General features: G+C 37.9%; 2 protein-coding genes across 13 annotated transcripts in view; one reads left to right on the forward strand and one right to left on the reverse strand.

Moving 5' to 3' along the window:
• Positions 1–22,765, reverse strand: part of LOC123502568 (CAD protein-like) — an 84,543-nt gene that overhangs the window by 24,123 nt on the left and 37,655 nt on the right. For 8 of the 12 annotated variants that reach the window (XM_045251716.1, XM_045251708.1, XM_045251705.1 and 5 more), the window contains 3 exons: positions 6,941–7,030; positions 5,597–5,617; positions 4,430–4,582 (listed from right to left, as the gene is read on the reverse strand). In XM_045251716.1, coding sequence (XP_045107651.1) covers positions 4,430–4,582; positions 5,597–5,617; positions 6,941–7,030 — 264 coding nt within the window. The remainder of the gene's footprint in view (positions 1–4,429; positions 4,583–5,596; positions 5,618–6,940; positions 7,031–22,765) is intronic. The other 4 variants (XM_045251710.1, XM_045251713.1, XM_045251714.1 and 1 more) reach the window with 1 other exon arrangement.
• Positions 12,015–22,765, forward strand: part of LOC123502570 — a 17,573-nt gene continuing 6,822 nt past the window's right edge. Inside the window, exons 1-6 of the mRNA XM_045251717.1 lie at positions 12,015–12,251; positions 19,451–19,822; positions 20,966–21,153; positions 21,753–21,927; positions 22,343–22,472; positions 22,636–22,765. The exon at positions 22,636–22,765 is cut by the window's right edge and continues 877 nt beyond it. Coding sequence (XP_045107652.1) covers positions 19,751–19,822; positions 20,966–21,153; positions 21,753–21,927; positions 22,343–22,472; positions 22,636–22,765 — 695 coding nt within the window. The 5' untranslated portion in view covers positions 12,015–12,251; positions 19,451–19,750. The remainder of the gene's footprint in view (positions 12,252–19,450; positions 19,823–20,965; positions 21,154–21,752; positions 21,928–22,342; positions 22,473–22,635) is intronic.

The following is a 22,765-nucleotide window of genomic DNA, read 5'->3' on the forward strand; positions in this document are numbered from 1 at the left end:
TGTTTGTGAAATTAAGACATGATAACACTAAGTCATAAGGTATTTAGAGTATAGTAGTGATAAAAGATTCATGATGAATAAACAGCTTCACATGTTTAAACTTTAATGGAAAAAAGCTTAACTGATATGGAGATGAAAAATATTGGGTTGCTAATGAAATTCCATTAAAAAGAAGAAAAAAAAAAGAGCAATGAAAATGTAAAAAAAGTGGTTATCCGATAAAATAAAAATACTGTAAATCTGATATACACATTAAAAAGTAGGTAACAAATATTCTCCACCAAGTGTTGCTGAGTCACACCAACACAGCAAGTTATCAAGATCAATCATTATATTTCAGAGAAAGATTCCAGTCGTCAGCAAGCCAGTGATAATTGCACCAATGATAGCTGTGCTATCTGGTAGCAAACAGTGACACGTGTGGCTGGCCAGTGACTCACAGCTCAATGCAGGCACCTCTTCTGACACCATGTCTGGTGTGTGCCTGTAGACAGCTGTGTGTGCATGTTGCAGGACTGGGTCAAGATCATAATGCCCCATCTTTTATGTTTGCTTTACACAAGTGATTTTTACCACACAGCTTAGAAACCAATGAAGTTCAGTGAGATCTTTGAGCATTAACCAAATTCTATCATGTGACATTCATCTAAATCAAAATAGCATTATTGAATGTGGGTTGAGACAAGTTCTGAGCACACACTGAATATGATATGCAGTGACTCATTTTGTGGCTATTGCATCAATATTATTGCTACTGTTGGTGTAATTCTGTATTACTGCAGCTATTTTAATGTGAATGAGACAAGGTCCAACTTAGCTGAAGAGAAAAAAAGACTTCCTTATTTTTGCTATGAGAGAAGGAGACTCTACTTGTACAGAACACTGAAATATTAATTGCTACTTCAAAGTCCTGTGAGAGAGAGAGAGAGAGAGAGAGAGAGAGAGAGAGAGAGAGAGAGAGAGAGAGAGAGAGAGAGAGAGAGAGAGAGAGAGAGAGAGAGAGAGAGAGAGAGAGAGAGAGAGAGAGAGAGAGAGAGAGAGAGAGAGAGAGAGAGAGAGAGAGAGAGAGAGAGAGGTTGAAATTAATACGCTACAATAAAGAGAGTAACAAAGTGAAGGTCAGGGTCCACCAGCTAAGAGAGTAAAAGTTTATCTTGTATAGCCTTGTATGGACCAAAAGTTATAGGCCCTGAATTGCTTCCTTGTGTATCAGAAATTTTATAAACAGGATGACAGAATTTTCCAGAGGACATTACAACAGGCTTTATATAATCACCTAACACTTCAATACAACTTATTACAACACAACCAAACCCCAACACCTACACGTGAGGTATGCATCTTGTTTGAGCCAATAATTAGTGTTACACAAGACACCTGCTTACTGACCTCACAACTACTTCTCCAGCCACCCCTCCTCCTCCTCCTCCACCACCAAACCATCCATCTCCGTCCAGTGATTAGATAAGCTGTGTAGAGATAAGCTATGAGTGACGTGTGGTGGTTCTGACATCACAGAGATGAAGTGGATGAGTGTGGTGGAATGTGGATTAGGGAACCATTAATGCTCTTAGAATAATATATGTTACAAAGCACTTTTTTTTACCGTATACATCCTAGTGGTGTAAATATTTCAATTTGTTGTGGGTTTATTATCAATTTCCCTCAAGATTATTTGCAAAAGTGTCCCTTAAAAATAGCAAGATGTTATGGAGAGAGAGAGAGAGAGAGAGAGAGAGAGAGAGAGAGAGAGAGAGAGAGAGAGAGAGAGAGAGAGAGAGAGAGAGAGAGAGAGAGAGAGAGAGAGAGAGAGAGTGTAATTCACCTCGGTTGGCTGCTGGTCACCCAGCCAGTCTTCCCCATTACGGAGCGAGCTCAGAGCTCATCGACCGATCTACAGGTAGGACTGAGATCACAACACACTCCACACACCGGGAAAGCGAGAGCACAACCCCTCAAGTTACATTCCGTACCTATTTACTGCTAGGTGAACAGGGGCTACACATTAAGAGGCTTTCCCATTTGCCTCGCTGCATCGGGACTCAAACCCGGGCCTCTCGATTGTGAGTCGAGCGTGCTAACCACTACACTACGCAGTGTGTGTGTGCGTGTGTATGTGTGTGTGTGTAATTCACCATGGTTGCCTGCTGGTCACCCAGCCGTTCTTCCCCATTACGGAGCGAGCTCAGAGCTCATAGACCGATCTTCGGGTAGGACTGAGATCACAACACACTCCACACACCGGGGAAGCAAGGCCACAACCCCTCAAGTTACATCCCGTACCTACTTACTGCTAGGTGAACAGGGGCCACACATTAAGAGGCTTACCCATTTGCCTCGCCGCGCCGGGACTCGAACCCGATCCTCTCGATTGTGAGTCGAGCGTGCTAACCACTACACTGGACTGCAGTATATTTATGTAAATTTTAAATGTGCTTGTTATCTCATTAAGCCAATATAAATATCAAAACTGAATTAATTTTCTCCCTAGCCTTCCTTTGTCACCTTTCCTCTGTTGCTTCATCAAATTCCTTTCTTACTTTTCTTGACTACTTCAATGTTGCATTTTATTACTTCCTGTAAAATTTTGATCTACATACATTTCACTTTCTTACAAGCAGCACAACTTTGCATTCTGTTCTTTTCCTTCTTCCTTTCAGTTACTCATACAACTTACATCTATCTGTATATTCTGTTCATTCTTTTCCTTTTTTTCTTCATTTACTCATACAACTTCTATCTATCCGTGTGTGTGTGTGTGTGTGTGTGTGTGTGTGTGTGTGTGTGTGTGTGTGTGTGTGTGTGTGTGTGTGTGTGTGTGTGTGTGTGTGTGTGTGTGTGTGTGCGTGTGTGTGTAGCATATTGAAGTATGAGCAGGTGCAGCACACTAATATGAAGCAGCCAGCCTCTCCATGGTTCCCAGCAGCAGGTGTGGATTTAAGTACATTGTGAGAACAAATAAGCTGGACTGACTGACATTAATAAATGTACCACACCAAACAGAGAGTAACACTGATAACTACATAAGTAAAAGAGGATGAATGAAGGTAACAATGTGTATTTCATTTATAAATCATGTACTATTATGTTCAAATGTCCCAAATTAGTGGTTGTTACTAATTGAAAAATTTGTCTTTTAAGAGTAATAGGTAGAAATAAAAGTAAATGTGTGAAAGAATGTGATGTGAATGAAAGAAGTATACAGAGTGATAATAATAGTGATGACGATAATAATAATAATAATAATAATAATAATAATAATAATAATAATAATAATAATGCAAGTACAGAGTTTCTTGTGGTTATAAGTAATTTATTAAACAAGAAAAATAATGAAAAGTTTACTATTCTTTAAATTAATCTCTTAAGTTGAATTAAGCAACCCATCTGTTTTTCTCATATTTCCAATGAATCAAGTGTGTAGTTTTGTGTTTTTAGCATTAGAAATACATAAACTGAATACTTGTCATAAAAAATTGTAATAAAGGAGAGTCGGGACATAAGAATAAGATACTTGCTTTCTTCTAATCATCAGTGGAAATATTAACCAGCCCTCTAATTACAAGTAAAAGATATGTGGGTTCCTGATCCTATGGTACGACAGGTGCGTCTAATCCTAACCTTTGCCACCTGTACCTCCCTGCTTATCAATGGAGTCCCCTTATTATCATACCTATACAAGGCCTCTCCGCTATCACAACCGTCACTCACAACACTCCACCTCACGCCTGCCACTGGGATTAATTATGTCATCCCCTAATCACACCTTTATCAATCCTTATCATGCTCTCACCCACATCCTTTACCATTCTTAAAATTCAAATGCTCATACATACATTGCTAATACTTGTTGTTCACACATGATAGAACTTTCCAGACATTTCCATTCTACTGCCCACTCTCTCTCTCTCTCTCTCTCTCTGGACTGCAGTATATTTATGTAAATTTTAAATGTGCTTGTTATCTCATTAAGCCAATACAAATATCAAAACTGAATTAATTTTCTCCCTAGCCTTCCTTTGTCACCTTTCCTCTGTTGCTTCATCAAATTCCTTTCCTACTTTTCTTGACTACTTCAATGTTGCATTTTATTACTTCCTGTAAAATTTTGATCTACATACATTTCACTTTCTTACAAGCAGCACAACTTTGCATTCTGTTCTTTTCCTTCTTCCTTTCAGTTATTCATACAACTTACATCTATCTGTATTTTCTGTTCATTCTTTTCCTTTTTCTCTTCATTTACTCATACAACTTCTATCTATCCGTATATCTGTAGCTATAGGAAACCACTGAGCCTACATGTAGCAGTCTCTTTATAAAACATGCCTCCCTATTTCCACGTATCATCCCCATACATCAACTCTTTATCTCATTAACCTAACTATAAACAATACTACACTTTACAAGCACACATCCACTCCCTTACCTCCACCAGCAGCTTGGCACACTTGACATCAGTGACCAGGGGGACCGAGAAGTCAACAGCCATCCTGCGAGTCCTGTAGCCCTGAGTGAGGAAGGAGGAGACACGCCGAGCTCCACCACCTCTCATAGGCAAGTTGATCACCAAGTCAAATTCCTGCAGGGGGAACAAGTGTGGTTATGACTAAGTGACCAAGGGAGGGAGGGAGAGTGAAAAAGAGGAAAAAGAGAGAAGCAAAGATGATGCTAGTAAAGTTAGAAATGGTGAGGTGATGAGAGAGAGAGAGAGAGAGAGAGAGAGAGAGAGAGAGAGAGAGAGAGAGAGAGAGAGAGAGAGAGAGAGAGAGAGAGAGAGAGAGAGAGAGAGAGAGAGAGAGAGTTGGTATTATGAGTTAAAGAATGAAATAATGAAAGCAATAAAAAATGTACATGGCAAAGTTCATGAAGGGTGAGTGAAATTGATTCTTATACATGTTGATAGAAACAAGAATGGTAGAGAAAAATAAAAAAGCAAAACTGATGCATGAGTTAGTGAAGAGCAATACACTTCATCCTCACAATCTCAAAATAATAATAAACACACAAACATAACAAAAATAAAAGTAATATAATATTAATATAAAGCCAACATACATACAATACACACACACACACACACACACACACACACACACACACACACACACAAAACCATCATGCACATTCCATATACTGTAATTCCTTCACCATTCAACTAAAAATCAGAAAAATGTGTTATTCCTAAAATGCATGTACTCACTTCCTCACCTATCTATTTGTCTATACATCCATCTGTCCACCTTTAGCAATGACATCCTTATCCTCCAGCACCCCTTTGTAGTCTTTGCTTCATAACACTAAGCTAAACAATGACACAAACACAGAGAAGCCCATATTCTGAAACACTTCCAAGCTGCACCTTCACTATTTTCAAAGGACTCTAGTTGAAGTGATATGGGTTTTTAGAGATGTTTCTGTAATTCTAGTGACATGTTAACAAGTTCTCTGCATTATCAACAGGAAAAATACTCTTCAGAACTTGGCTAATTATCTCTAGGGTTGTGATGAGAGAGGGAAGCATTTCTGAATATGGTGCAAAGACACAGAGACATACAGGGTGCAACACATGACAAAGAGGAACACTCAATAATACCCTTATGCTGTAGATGAGTCCCTGGAGCCAGCATGGAAAACAACACACTCCAGATCAGCATCAATCCTACATATTAAGAACAACACCTCATCATGACGCACACTCTAACACACATGGTGCATAGTCTATTACTGCACACCTCCACAATCTTTTATCCTAAACTCTGAAAAAGAATGTCAAGTTCCAAAAAGCAGAGAAAAGCAAGTTGTTGAGGTTATAGCAACACTGATGAGTAGAAATTAATGAATGAAGTTTTTTACAGTGACATTGGTGAAGAGAATCTGATGAATTAAGAATATTGAGTAAGTTATTGACTAAAGGTATGTAAAAGGCTATAGGTAAAGGTTCATTTTCTTTGTAAATAGCACAGCATCAAACAGAGATAGATGATACTTGAATGAACTCTAGCTATGGTTAATTCCAGATCACCTAATTCAATCTTACCTTCCTTTTCTTAGATTAGTGACTATGGCAAACTGTATATTGACACAAAGGGCAGCAGTACTCTTAAATGCCTTACTCTTTCACCATCACTACTTTTCAAAAGGCTTTAGTTGAAGATGTTCATGTTTTTAAGGGTATTCTTATGGTTCTGGTGATGGACTGGCAAGATTTTTATAATACTATTCAGAGAAACTGTCTTAAAAATCTGGCTAGTCATCTCTGTGACCTTGGAAAACTGTCTTGGTGAGAGAGCAAGGTGTTTCTGAATATGGGCAAAAGAAAAATATGAGTAGCATGTAGTCCATCCTCAGTAAACACAGAACACAAGGAAGGAAGGAATCAGAAAACACCTGGAATCCTACTTTGGAACGCTATTAATGTTTGCTTTCCACACGTCCACAACTACCTGTTTTCCTGGCAAGACCAACACCCTAGAGGCCAAGTCAAGGCAAGTAGCCCCAGATAACTGTAAACTGTAAATAAACTGTAAACAAGAAGCCACCTGTAGTAAGCTTTCAAGACAACCACAATAAATACATGGAGCAATAAGGTCATTCTGTTGAAAATAGCATATAATGATTACACATATAATATTAAATTTCTCTCTCTCTCTCTCTCTCTCTCTCTGAAAAGTAAAGGAGTTGATAATAGAAGAGATACAAGATAATGAAGGACAAATGATGAAGAGAGTAAGCAGAAAGATAATTAAAGAATCAACACACACAAATAAAGGAGGGACAAACTAAACTAAAGAAAAGGAAAAAATACACTGAGAGAGAGAGAGAGAGAGAGAGAGAGAGAGAGAGAGAGAGAGAGAGAGAGAGAGAGAGAGAGAGAGAGAGAGAGAGAGAGAGAGAGAGAGAGAGAGAGAGAGAGAGAATGATAATCCCAAATACACACCTTTCTAGCTAAGTAATCTGCCATAGAGGAGAGCTGGCCCTTGGTGGCTGTCTCTGCGATGTTCTCATACGCCCACTCCACTGGCTCCACCTGGGGACACAAAATGACCACAAGAAAGAGGGAGAAGAACCATGAAGTAAAGGATGTATGATGGATGTGATGAAAGTAAAGGAAAGGAATGGTAGAAAGTGAAGAGATTACTGCATATGATTTTAATGTGGTGAGGGATAAGGGAAGAATGGTAGAGTAGGAGTAGTGTGATAAAGGAACACTATGAAGTAAAGAAAATATGATAGATGTGGTGAAAGTAAAGGAAAGGAATGATAGAAAGTGAAGAGATTACTGCACATGATTTTAATGTGGTGAGGGATAAGGGAAGAATGGTATAATGAAAGGACACCATGAGAAAAGGGATGTATGGTAGATGTGGTGAAAATAAAGGGAAGGAATGGTAGAGAGTGAATAGATTACTGCATGTGATTTTAATGTGGTGAGAGGATAAGGGAAGAATGGTAGAATGATACAGTAAGAGTATAATGAAAAAATACCATGAAAAAGGGATGTATGGTGGATGTGGGGAATGTAAAGGGAAGGAATGGTAGAAAGATAAGAGATTACAGATTATAGCATTTGATTGTAATGTTGTGAGGGGATAAGGGAGGAATGGTAGAGTAAGAGTAGGAATGGTAAAGTAAGAGTACTATAATGAAAGAACACCATGAAGTAAGGATCTAGTGAAATGGTTTACATGTTATGTGTTAAAAATAAATATAAATATAAATAAATAAATAATAATAATGTCAATATATGGGCAAAAATAAAAAGGATAAATGGTTTACATGTTATGGGTAAAAAAAGTAAATGAAATAAATAAATAAATAATAATAATAATAAAAAGCTAATATGAGCAAAAAATAAAAAAGGTAAATGATAAAAAGTGAATGTGTGAGCAAGGAAATTTCACAACTTTGTCTTATTGTCTCAAATATCCAGCCTCTTTTCCTGTTTCAGCAATAATACATCTTTCTGTTTATTGTTTCCATTTCTTTCATCAACATACATATCAAAGTTATATCTACTTTTCTGCAAATGCATTTATTTCTTTTTGTCTTTTTTCTCCAATCATGGTATTATTTGTGTGTGTGTGTGTGTGTGTGTGTGTGTGTGTGTGTGTGTGTGTGTGTGTGTGTGTGTGTGTGTGTGTGTGTGTGTGTGTGTATTTACCTAGCTGTAGGTTTACAGGGCCTGGGCTTTATGCTCATGTGGCCCCGTCTCCATATCTACACTTATCCAATCTTACTTTAAGTGTGTGTGTGTGTGTGTGTGTGTGTGTGTGTGTGTGTGTGTGTGTGTGTGTGTGTGTGTGTGTGTGTGTGTGAGCGTGCGTGTATTTACCTAGTTGTAGTTTTACAGGGCCTGGGCTTTATGCTCGTGTGGCCCCGTCTCCATATCTACACTTATCCAATCTTACTTTAAAAGTGTGCACACTCGTTGCAGACACAACTTCTTCATCTAAACTGTTCCACGTCTCAATACATCTCTGGAAACTATATTTTTAATATCTCTCAGACATCTTCCCTTTCTCAGCTTTTTACTATGCGATCTTGTGCTTGGTGTCATATTCTTCTCTCAGGATCAGTTTCTCATTATCCACTTGGTCCATTCCGTTGATCAATTTATAGACTTGTATCAGGTCTCCTCTCTCCTTCTTTGTTCCAAGGTTGGTAGATCCATAGCCTTTAGTCTCTCCTCATATGTCATCCCTTCAAGTTCTGGAACCATTCTTGTAGCCATTTTTGTAGCCTCTCAATTTCCTTATGTGTTTCTTTTATGAGGGGTCCACACTACTCCTGCATATTCCAATCTGGGTCTTATTATAGTATTTATCAATTTCTTCATCATTTCTTTGTCCATGTAGTGAAATGCTACTCCAATATTCCTCAGCAAATTATATGTTTCTCTAAAAATTCTATCAATATGGCTTACTGGTTGATTGTTTTCTTCCATCGTCACTCCTAAGTCCTTTTCCTTTTTTACTTTCTCCAGTTCTACTCCATCTCCCATTGTGTGTGTGTGAGCGCGCGTGTGTGTGTAAGTGCGCGCGTGTGTGCGTGTGTGTAATTCACCTCGGTCGCCTGCTGGTCACCCAGCCAGTCTTCCCCATTACGGAGTGAGCTCAGAGCTCATAGAGACCAATCTTCGGGTAGGACTGAGACCACAACACACTCCACACACCGGGAAAGTGAGGCCACAACCCCTCGAGTTACATCCCGTACCTATTTACTGCTAGGTGAAAAGGGGCTACACATTAAGAGGCTTGCCCATTTGCCTCGCAGCTCCCAGGACTCGAACCCGGCCCTCTCGATTGTGAGTCGAGCGTGCTAACCACTACACTACGCAGTGTGTGTGTGTGTGTGTGTCTGTGCGTGTATGTTATTACCTAATTGTCCTTACCTAATTGTATTTTCACTGGATTCTGTTAATCTCATAATGTTCCATCTTTTAACTAATTTGTCATATTTATCTTTAATTAAACCCATGAACGTTCCTTGCACACACAACTTTGTCAGTCGTTGAACCACACTCGCTCATTACTGTGTCAACAAAACTATATTTCACCACTTCTTTTTTTTTCTTTTGGTGCAATTTATAGTGTCTTCCTTCTGTGTGTGTGTGTTTTATGGGAGGAAGAAGCTACACTCATAACATCCTATTTCAACATTTACTATTATCCAATCACTCTTTACCTTATCATGTACTATGTCTATGTGTGTGTGTGTGTGTGTGTGTGTGTGTGTGTGTGTGTGTGTGTGTGTGTGTGTGTGTGTGTGTGTGTGTGTGTGTAATTCACTGTTTGATCTGCTGCAGTCTCTGACGAGACAGCCAGACGTTACCCTATGGAACGAGCTCAGAGCTCATTATTTCCGATCTTGGGATAGGTCTGAGACCAGGCACACACCACACACCGGGACAACAAGGTCACAACTCCTCGATTTACATCCCGTACCTACTCACTGCTAGGTGAACAGGGGCTACGTGAAAGGAGACACACCCAAATATCTCCACCCGGCCGGAGAATCGAACCCCGGTCATCTGGCTTGTGCAGCCAGCGCTCTAACCACTGAGCTACCGGGCCGTGTGTGTGTGTGTGTGTGTGTGTGTGTGTGTGTGTGTGTGTGTGTGTGTGTGTGTGTGTGTGTGTGTGTGTGTGTGTGTGTGTGTGTGTGTGTGTGTGTGTGTGTGTGTGTGGGTGTGTCTTGTGAAAGGTTTGGCCTGGCAGTGACTCCTCAGTAACAGGTGGTGGAGAGGAGAGGCCACGTGTCTTACAGCTGATAGGAAGGAAGTGGGATTAGTACTGTACAAGTCAGGGAGAGATCTTGTCACTCATCTGCCTTCATTTTGTTATCACAGTCATTGCAGTTCTGTCTGTCAGTTTATCTGTCAATCTTTAACCTTTTCAGTACCATGATGCATTTCCAAATTCATTGTGGTTACTATTCGGTAATTCCATACAGCTTCAGAAACTTAAGTGGGGATTGAAATAGTGAAGTGTGGGGGGATTAATCTTCCGACATCCATAGACCCTTCTTAATGTCAGTAAAATTATCTAATCATACAGAAAACTCAAAGTAAAAATGTGTCCCAGTATTGAAGAGGTTAAACGGATAAACAAAAATATGCATGAGCAAATAAATCAATAAAAATTAACAGATGATATATAAATGCCAATAAATAACTTACACGACTCCTCCAACGACATTCACACATACAAAAATTACAAAATACCTAAATAAATATAAGATGAAAATAAATTATATGATAATCAACAAATAACAAGATATCCAATGACACACTCTTTTTAATTAGCTACAAGTGACTAATCCTACCCCAAATACTTAACACCTTCCCCCTTCTCCTCCTTCTTCTCCTTGTGTTTTGTAAGTTCAGTACAGCACAAGAATCTCTTTATCTTATCTGGATAAGGCAGAGTGAGTGTAATATCAAGCCATTACAAGGATGATAAGGGGCAAAAAGGGTGAAGGGAAGGCTATAAAGTAGTTCCTGTTTCTCTCTATCTCTTTTTTTTTTTTTTTTTATTAATTCTCAAGAGGTGTGTGTGTTACTGTGTTGCTTTTCTTATCTTGTTCTTGTTCCTCCCCCTTCTCTCTCTCTCTCTCTGTATATGTTTCAATTATCATAACTTATTTGTAACACATTCATAACTACACTCAAGATCTCTCTCTCTATGTTTGCTTTCTCTTCCTGATATGTAATATATGTTTTTGTCTTCATCTCTTAGTTATGTGAGAACATCCATTTCAATTTTCATGGCTTTATTATTCCTCACTTCCCACTTTTACAGATTTCCAAGAGTTTGATTCCCATAACACTGAGTTCCTGTAGCTGTCATGTGATTCCACTGACATTATTGATAAGCCCTGATTGAAATACCTTGATATGGACTCCTCTACTTCTCTACTCTTGTGTCTTCCAGCTATGATGACTTGCTATTTCTATGACCTAAACCAAAACTCCTTATATTGTTAACTCTTTACCTTTGTTTCCATGACCTCTAAATTTCTTACTTTTTTTTCTTCCACCAACAACTTTGCTTATTTCTTTAGCCACTGACCTCATGGCCTTTTGTCAAGTGATACCGTGACATGTGGCGGAAAAACCTTATCGTGTTGTAAAGAAATATACTCCCCTGTGAACGACACACAAATATAGAATAAAAATGTAAAACACATGAAAAATATAACATAATACATATACAAATGAACTAAAAAAAAACACATTTAAGTTAGCCTAAGTTTGCACTAATGAACACATAAAGCCCCAATACAAATAACAACAGTGGAGAGTACCATGCAATACTCCAGGCAACACCACAAGACCACAACCAACCCCCTCACACAGCAGTAATCAAGCAGGGGAGTGGTGGGGGGGTGAGACACGTTCACTAAGCTTATTACCCAATCAGCTAGACACCAGATAAGGCAGGCACCGAGAGATAACACCCTCATACTGCACTGCACCAGGAAGGATTGCCTCAGTGCCTGGCTAATGCTCACACACACCACACATACACACACATACAGACAGACAGACATGAGTGCTCAGAAGGGCCGGTATTGATGTGGTCATGTGGTGGTGGTGGTGGCAGTGATGGATTTTTGGTGCAGTGTTGTAAATTAATTCCTACGATTCAGTGTTTTTTTTATTTTTCTTAGTGATTATCAAGGTTTATATGAGTTTTCTGGCTTAGTGAGACTTGCGGTGTTTCTTCCATTGTGGTTCGGGTTTCAAGGTAAATATCCAGATTTGTTGTTGTTGTTGTTATTGTTGTCCTCTATTACTTTAACTTCATCCCTATGGAAAATTTGCACCATGTAATAGTGTGTGTGTGTGTGTATTTACCTATTTGTGTATTACAGGGCCCGAGCTAAGCTCTCTTTGTCCTGTTTCCTTGTCCACTCCTGTCATATCTCTCTTTCATCTGATTGACACACTGCATCAACGACATCACTGCTCAGTTTATTCCATTTATCAATACTACGATGTGGGAAACTGTATTTTCTCACGTCATTTTGACAGATGTCTTTTTATTAGTTTTTTTTCCATGTCCTCGGAGATGATTACTTGTGGTCACCTTTATCAACTTTCTGTCCAATATGTCAATCTTGTTTGCCAATTTATACATAGTTATCATGTCTCCTCTTGTTCTTCTCTCTTCTAATGTGGTCAACCACAGTTTCCTCAGTCTTTCCTCATAGTCTAACTCCCTGAGTCCTGGTACCAGCCTTGTTGCCAGCCTCTGTACCCTTTCCACCTTCTTCACATTTTTCTTCATATGCAGTGACCAGACGCAAGCTGCATATTCTAACTGGGGTCTTATTAAGGTGCATAATATCTTCTTCATCGTTACTTCATCTAGGTAGTGGAATGCAAGGCCAATATTTTGAAGCAAGTTATATGTTTTCCAAAATATCTTGTTAATGTGTTTCTCCGGTGACAAAGTGTTTTGCACTGTTACTCCTAAGTCTTTCTCCTAATTGGTCTCTTCAATTTTCTCATCACCCAGCCTGTAATCACTGTTTGGTCTGTATCTACTTCTTCCCATTTTCATAACATGGCTCTTGTTTATATTAAATTCCATCTTTACTCCACTCATATATTTTATCAAGATCTTCCTGTAACTTGTTACAATCTTCCACATTCTTTACTCTCCTCATAATTTTGGCATCGTCCGCAAACATATTCATGTAACTGTCAATTCCTACTGGCATATCATTAACATAAATCAAAAACATGATGAGACCAAGCACTGACCCTTGTGGAACTCCACTGGTTACCTTCTTCCACTCGGACTTCCTTCCTCTCACCACTGTTCTCATTTCTCTTCCCACTAAGTAATTTTCCATCCATTTTGCTAGTTTATCATTTACTCCTCCAATCTTCTTTAGTTTCCACATCAGTCTATTGTGTGGTACTTTATCAAAGGCCTTTCTCAAGTCCAGGTAGATAGCATCCACCCATCCCTCTCTATGTTGTAGTATGTCAGTCACTCTTGAATAAAAACATAATAAATTGGATACGCACGATCTTCCTTTTCTGAAACCAAACTGTCTTTCACTCAGAATGTTTTCACTTTCTAGATACTCACTCCACTTAGCTTTAATTACATCTTCACATACCTTGCACAATATACTAGTCAACGATACTGGTCTATAATTTAGCAGTTCCATTCTACTACCATTCTTATATATAGGCACAATGTCAGCTTTTTTCCACTCTTTCAGGAATAATCCTGTTCGTATGGAGGTTTCCACAATATCAAATACGGGGTTCAACAATTCATCCTTACATTGTGTGTGTGTGTGTGTGTGTGTGTGTGTGTGTGTGTGTGTGTGTGTGTGTGTGTGTGTGTGTGTGTGTGTGTGTGTGTGTGTGTGTGTGTGTGTGTGTGTATATATATTTATGTGCATATGTAATACAGTAGTAGTAGTAGTAGTAGTAGTAGTAGTAGTAGTAGTAGTAGTAGTAGTAGTAGTAGTAGTAGTAGTAGTATAATAATAATAATAATAATAATAATAATAATAATAATAATAATAATAATAATAATAATAATAATAATAATAAACAATAATATGAAAAAGAATGGAAGATGTAATAGGCATGGGAAAAGTGAAAGGATGTTAAGTAAAAAATTAAAGGGAGGAAGATATACTAAGGAAGAGGATGGGAAGAGGAGAGTGAAAATGATGTCGGTGAGTGTTAAGAGATGGATAGATGGATGAATGGAATGATGTGAGAGATGGTTGCAATGAACTAGCCTTGTCTGTCACTCTTTGCTGAGAAAATGAAGTGTCAGGAAAAGATTCTGAATATTACGACCATTTGTAACTGCAGAAAGAATTAATTTGGTCTTACAATCAAGTGAAGGGAATAATGTGTCAGGGAAAACATTTTGATTTGAATTGGAATCTTTAGAAGTTAAGTGTTTATTGTGGTGGTGGTGGATGTTATAGTAATGATAATAATGTGGTGGAAATTTAATAGTTGTAGTGGTGGCAAAATACAAGATAATGACAGCAATTGAGAGAAAGTGATTACTGGGGTAGTATTATCATTATTGGTGGTGGTGGTGGTGGTGGTGGTAGCCTGAATTAACAAGTTACCCAAACACACATTTTATTAGTTGTGATAACAGGTGTCTTATCTGAATGACCTGAATAAAGACATCAACACTTTCACTTATGAGATTTAACTAAGCACCCACCCACACACACACCCTCACACACCCACACACTGAGAAAAGACATTAACTTTAAAACACTAAGAAAACAGAGATAATATGAAAAAGTAATATCTTGAGTACAAACTGATACAGAGACATCACCTCGTAACCTTGTCCCACATCCGGTATATTAGAACCAGATAAAAAGATACAGGCTGACACACACACACTGGAGAAGAGTGCAATGAGATAAAGATGCAAGCTGACACTGACACACATATGCACAATAGGGAAGAAAGCGAGGAGACAACGAGATATAGATTGGACCATTTCCTGAAAAAGAAAAAAAATACACCCACAACATACCTATGATAAACCCCTCACAATCCTCTCTTGACAAAACAAAGGAATGAAAAACCAGTATATCATAAAACATCAAAATCCTAAGACATACAAAGTAACAAATTGTAAGAGGAACAGATCAAATTAAAAACAAAAAACTAAACATGAAAGCTCCACAAAAAACAAAACCCCAACATTCTTTTCTCTTGAACCCGCTACAAAAACATTGGTAATCGACTAATACCTGATAAAAGATAAAAACTGCCATGTAATCACCAGATAATCACATTCCCTTCTTTAATTCCCTCCATGTGTGCACACACACACACACACACACACACACACACACACACACACACACACACACACACACACACTCACAAAGAATTGTCCAGAAATCATGGTAGCTAAAATAAAAATATATCAACTTAGAGAGACGATGATAAAAAATAAATAGATAAATAAACACATCAATTTAAGGAATAACAAAACTATCTACTTAAAAACAAAACATTAACTTTAGCAAGACTTAATAGAAAGGCGTAACAAAAAAATAAGGTATAAAAGAAAGTAGTGTCATACAAATTTAACTTACGACATTGCAAATTAAAATCAAGTAAATACAGGTATGTTGTATTTACTCATTTACCCCTTCAGTACAGAGATGCATTTTTTACCTTGATTTTTGGGTGTGATTACACAATTTTATTTGCATTAAGAAACGTCTATGCAGGTGAAAAGATTAATGGCCAGATTCTTTACTATTTCAATCCCAACATATGTTTCTGAAGTTGTATAAAATCACCAAACAGTAACCACAATGAATATGAAGACACATCCTGGTAATGAAGAAATTAAACACACACAGGAAAGGTCTATGGAGGTGAGAAGATTAATGGCCAGAGTCTTTACTATTTTAATCCCAACATATGTTTCTGAAGCTGTATAAAATCACCAAGCAGTAACCACAATGAATATGAAAACACGTTCTGGTACCGAAGAGATTAAACACACACACACACATCACTGATACAGGATGATACAAATATGCAATAAGTATATAATATTTACACCTGCATGAGTAATTTACAAACACTGAGATAATAACAACATGGAAACAATATGATCATGGTGTGTTTTGATCAGATTGCGTTTTTATCTTTGTTTTGATTGAGCAAGTCTTGAGTTTGAGTGTTGCATAAGCCAGCCTGATTAGAGTGATTTCACTGCTATCATTACTACCATTGCTTCACTTCTGGATTTATTTACTTAATATTTTTTTACATTAGGGATTGTCTTGAAAAAAAAAAAAAAAAAAAAAAAAACGCACTTTTCTGACACCAATCCTTAATAACTACTTCTTAATTTCACTGCATTGCCTCACTTCAGCTGCTTTACTTTTCAACATGAGGCATTACTGTGATAAAAGGAAAAGAATAGAAAAAGAAAACGCTCTTGTACACACTTTCATTTCATTACTGTCTTGTTTTTCATCTTCCTCAATCAACACACTTCTCCTTTCTTTATCACCAATACTTTGACCTTAAAAATCTCAATCATATCAAACTTATACTTCTTTAGCAATTCAAGGTAAAGAAAAGAGAGAAAAGGAAGGAAAGGAAGGGAAGGAAGGAAAGAAAGAAAGGGAAAGAAGGGGAGAAAAACAGGGAGAATGAGAGAAGGAAGGAAAAGAAGGAAAAGAAGGGAAGAAAAACAGGGAGAATGAGAGAAGGAAGGAAAGCAAGGAAAGGAAGGGAAGAAAAATAGGAAGAATTAGAGAGAAGGAAGGAAAGGAAGGGAAATGGAAGAAAAACAGGGAGAATAAGAGAAGAAAGGAAAGAAAGGAAGAATGAGAGGAAAGGAAGGAAAAATGAGTGGAAGGAGAGGAAAGGAGGGAAGGGAAGAAAAACAGGAAGAATGAGAGGGAACACACATACAACAATAAATGAAAATATAATGCTGAAAATAAATGAGAAGAGGAAGAAAAATGTGAGGATAAGAATATGAAATAAGGGAATGCAATAACATGAGGAATAAAAAAAAAAAATGCAAGAATAAATTAGACACAAGATAAAAAAATGAGATAAACTATAAGAGGAGAGAATATAAGAACAATAATAGAAGACTCATATATGCACTCTGGTCATCTTTTCTCTTGTGGGAGTTCTTAGAAATGAGTGTCTGATATAGATAAACAGACACACCACAAGTTCACCTCAATGTCGCCATCACAATGCCTCTCAATTTACACATCTTCCTTCACTATGACAGTATGATATAGATAAATACACCATACATCCACCTAACTGTTCCCTTCACAATGCTTCTCAATCTATATAGTACATCTTCCTTTACTATAACAGCATGATATAGATAAACACACCACAAATTCACCTATCTGTTCCCCTCACAATGCCTCTCAATTTATATACATCTTCCTTCATTATGACATTACAATATAGATAAATACACCATACATTCGCCTGTCTGTTTCCTTCACGATGTATCTCAATTTACACACATCTTCCTTCACTTTTTTTTTTAATGTAGGAGGGAGAACTGCCAAGGGCAAAAGAAACTATATTATAAAAAAAAAGGCCCACTAGAATTGCAGTCTCCATATAAGATTAGACAGAGTCAGTCAAAGGAGTGGGACAAATGTCTTGAAACCTCCCTCTTAAAAGAAGTTAAGTCGTAGGAAGTATGATATAGATAAACACACCACACATTCGCCTATCTATTCCTTCCACAATGCCTCTCAATTCATATGCATCTTTCTTCACTATGACAGTACAATATAGATAAACACACCACACATTTACATAATTGTTCCCCTCCCAATGCCTCTCAATTTACATCTTCCTTCACTATGACAGTACGATACAGATAAACACACCACACATTCACATATCTATTCCTTCCACAATGCCTCTCAATTTATATACATCTTTCTTCACTATGACAGTACGATATAGATAAACACACCACACATTCACCTAATTGTTCCCTTCCCAATGCCTCTCAATTTATATACATCTTTCTTCACTATGACAGTATGATATAGATAAACACACCACACATTCACATATCTGTTTCCTTCACAATACCTCTCAGCCTACACACATCCTCCTTCACTGCACAGGGTCGCTACCAAACTAATGCTTCCTCTAATTTATCTGTGTGTGGGGAATGAGTCATTAAATTCAATAGCAACCACAAAGCCATGGTAGAATTTTCATTAGTTGATTTTCCTGCCATACCATAGTTCTAATGGGTTATACTAGCATTATATGGTGCAAAGGACAATGGCAAGAGCTGTGTGATTGAATTTAAAGGATGTGGTTCTAAATTTCTTATAAACTAAAACAAAAATAATGAAAAGATACAAATAAAAGTAATAAAAGTGTAATGGTAGAAACAATATCATCACAATTATAGGAAAAGTTAAGATAATAAAGATAATGGCAAAAGTGTAGGCGGATGATAAGTAAGAACAAACATCCTTGCTTTATCACCCTCTCATCATCTTCATTCTTTTGTCTCCATCTCTATTATCACTCTCTTGCCTCGTTCCTTTTATCACTGCTCCTCAAACACTGGTCTAAGGTCAGAAGCCATGCACACCCCCCAAAGAACAGTGAATAAATGCGAACGTCTGGTATATTTCATCTTCCCTGTGACACCAACTCATTCATTAGTTTTACATCCTTAAATACATACTCCAATACATTCAATCAATCCCTTCCAATAATTTCAATCAGTCTTACTTTTCAATGTTCTAAATATGTCTGAGTTTCCAATGTCCTCAGTCAGTCATACTTTCCAGCTCTCCCTTTCAGCCCTACTTCCTACTACACATACTCCAATTCTTTATCTTCCTTTTAATAGCTGTCCTCCACCCACACCTAGACTATGCACACACTCTTCCTTTATCTAATCAGTCATTTTTAAACACCTGTAAAATTGTGTAATCTTAAGATGCATTTTCATCATCTCTTCTCAGACATGCTAAACTTTGCCAGTCATTCTACTGGTGTCAAATAAATGGTAGGTTCTTAGGAATGATTATCCAGTGGAGTGAGTGTTATGCTATGGGGAATGGTAACTGTACTATGAAGTGAGTGTGGAATGCTAGCTTTATTATGAAAAATGGCAGATGTACTATGAAGAATGTGAATGATTGAGTGTGGAATTACTATGCTGGGGAATGACTATGATAATTGTACAATGGCATTTATATGATAAATGATTATTGTTTATGTGTATGTGAAGGTTAAGGCGAGAAAAAAACATAAATAAATAAAAATCCCACACACCATACCACTCCCAAAAAGAAACAGAACTAGAGAAACTAAAAGATAACACCAGTTTAGCTGCTACAACCAGCTGTCAATAATAACAGAAATACAAATAAATATACATTTCAGAGAAGAAAACAAGGGAGGAGTCAGAAGAGACCAACAAATTTGCAAGCAGTACACAAGACACACCTCCCTCCACTGCCATAAGAGAGTGAGGAGGAGAAAGAGAGGAAAAAAGAGAAGGAAAAGATAGGAGGAGGAAGAAAACTATTCTGAAGCACCATACAAGGACCACTCCCTCCATACATCCTCCCATACAAGATACAGCAAGAAGAAACACAGAGCAAGAGAGTGGTGGTGGTGTAAGAAAGGAGAGAGAGAGCAAGAGTAGTCCTGGGAGCAGCCCCATCCCAGGACACAGCAGCCATGGGGAACGCCTGTCACGGCAAGGCAAAGGGGACTGATGACTATGACCTCCCTCCACCTAACATCATTACAGTAAGTGAACAAATTAAGTCAACAAATTACGTATTCCATTAAAGCAGAGAGGAAAGACAACCATTTTTTCATTTATATATCCTATTACTTAACAACTCCAATTCATTTCATTCCCACAGTCACCCATTAATTAAAAACCCCCATGCTCTTCATTTACAAACAAGCCTCATTATTTTTCATTCCATTATCCTCCCATAAGTTTATTTTTTCATTCATACATCCCATTACTTAATAAATCCAATTCACTTCATTCCCACAGCCACCCATTAATTAAGAAGCCCTATACTCTTAATTACAAACAAGCTCTATTATTTTTCATTCACATTAGTTCATTTCTTCATTCATACATTCCATTACTTAAACTCAATTAACTTCATTCCCACAACCACCTATTAATTAAGAAGCCCTATACTCTTCATTACAAACAACCTCTATTATTTTTCATTCCTATCAGTTCATTTCTTCATTCATACATCCCATTACTAAACAAGCCAAATTCACTTCATTCCCATAGCCACCCATTAATTAAAAAGCCCTATACTCTTCATTACAAACGAGCTCTATCATTTTTCAATCCCATTAGTTCATTTCTTCATTCATACATCCCATTACTTAACCTCAATTCACTTCATTCCCACACCCACCCATTAATTAAGAAGCCCTATACTCTTCATTACAAACAAGCTCTATTATTTTTCATTCCCATCAGTTCATTTCTTCATTCATACATCCCATTACTTAATAACTCCAATTTACTTCATTCCTACAGCCACCCATTAATTAAGAAGCCCTATACTCTTCATTACAAACAAGCTCTATAATTTTTCATTCTTATTAGTTCATTTATTCATTCATACATCCCATTACTTAACCTCAATTCACTTCATTCCCACAGCCACTCATTAATTAAAAAGCCCTATACTCTTCATTACAAACAAGCTCTATCATTTTTCATTCCCATTAGTTAATTTCTTCATTCATACATCCCATTACTTAACCTCAATTCACTTCATTCCCACAGCCACCCATTAATTAAGAAGCCCTATACTCTTCATTACAAACAAGCTCTATCATTTTTCATTCCCATAGATATTAGTATTAGCATCCCTGTCTAACAAAGCCCCAACCATTCCTCTTCTCCAGACGTTTGGCCTTGATGGGGACCCGACAGACCACAAGGAGCCCTCAGCTGTGATACAATGGGAGAAGCGACAGCAGGAACTCAACCAGGAAGTGATGGAGAAGATGAGGGAGGAGTTTCACAATCGTCCCGACAACTTTATCCTCAACCTCCTCATTAGTTCTGTTCAGTTCTACTCCAATTACAACAGGTAGGTAAATGAGGCTACTAGAATAAGTGGTATTGGGAATTAAAGGAGCGTTCTAATGGTGAAACAGGAATGTGAAGACTTGGAATGATTAACACACGCTCATAGCTTAGTTATTACGTAAATAAATGTGCCCAAGTGGAATGAAAAAACAGTGTTCTAATGGTAAAGCATGAAAGGACAAGGTTGTGCCCAGGTGGAATGAAAAGACAGTGTTCTAATGGTAAAGCGTAAAAGGACAAGGTTAAGATATGCAATGATAAGAACAGGCACGTACACACACTCGTACATACACTCACTCTCTCATGACCTTCAAACAGTTATACTTAAATCACAAGAAAATAAAGGAGACTGTTGGAATGAGGGAGTATGGAAGGAGATCAAGTAAGTGTTCTAATAGTAAAGGGTGAATAAAGTTAAGACAGGGAATGATTAACACACACACACACAACACACACACACACACACACACTGTACATAATCTTCTCATAACCTCCATTCAGTTTTACTCTAATAACAACAGGTAAATAAAGGTAATGATTCACTAATATACTACAACCAAACTTTCATCTCACATATCTCTCTTCATCTCACACTACCAGAGAGAAAGCAGAGATCAGAAACCACATCAGAGATAGAGAGATAGCATTTGACCGCAAGTTGGAGGCATCAAAGAGGAAGGTGTTGTACATGGGAGGGCACGAGGAGATCTCCGGCACCCACGTGTTGTACCAGCCTAGGGAACACCCGTACATGGAGGTGCCAACCCCATTGCAGGTGAGCCAGGATTGTCTGATTCCTAAATGTTAAGGTTTGTGTGTGTGTGTGCTGAAGGTTACTTTGATTTCTGTTGTCTGAGTAATAATAGGCTCTATTTTTTAAGTGTGTTTTGTTTATGTTTATGTTATGTGGTTTGTAATGTATTTAGTGTATACTGGTAATGCCTCTGGTCAAATTTTCGTTTTTTTGTTGTTAGTGCCACAATGATCATAATTCATCAATTTTTTTTGCTTCCAAGGCTTCTATAACAATAACGATAAATTCATGACCAAGATCAGTCATTAGTGTTCCTTGGTACAATGCCTGAATAATAATAAAACAAATATCTTCTTAAATCCTTCAATGACTATCAAGTTTATGATTTTGATTCTGAATGACAATGAAGTTCAAGATGCCTATGTTGCATTTGCAGTTCTTCCTGGTGCACGACAACATTGATCTCTACCCAGAGACACAGTATGAGGAGCTGCAGGAGCGACAGTATACAGACCTGGATGGCCCAGGCTACAGGTTCTGCACAGAGTACTCCAACAGACACCCAGGTACTGTTTGTGTGGGTGTATGTGTGTATGTGTGTGTTTCTATTGTCCTGCTGTATAAGAGATGTAAGGTTTCTACTGTGTTTACATAAAGCTGTGTGCATAAAAGAAAAATTTCATTGTGTGTGTGTGTGTGTGTGTGTTTTCACCACCCCTCCTCTCCCAGGGTACGTGCGGCTGCGGTGTGTGGACATCATTCCCGGTGTGACACGCAGCAACACCTACGAGGACATCTATGGTTTCCTCAAGCCTGTGGACGAGTCAGAGCGGGATCCAGTGGTGGATCCCCGTCCACT

The sequence above is a fragment of the Portunus trituberculatus genome, chromosome 12 (genome assembly GCF_017591435.1).
Source record: "Portunus trituberculatus isolate SZX2019 chromosome 12, ASM1759143v1, whole genome shotgun sequence".
Lineage (NCBI taxonomy): Eukaryota > Metazoa > Arthropoda > Malacostraca > Decapoda > Portunidae > Portunus > Portunus trituberculatus.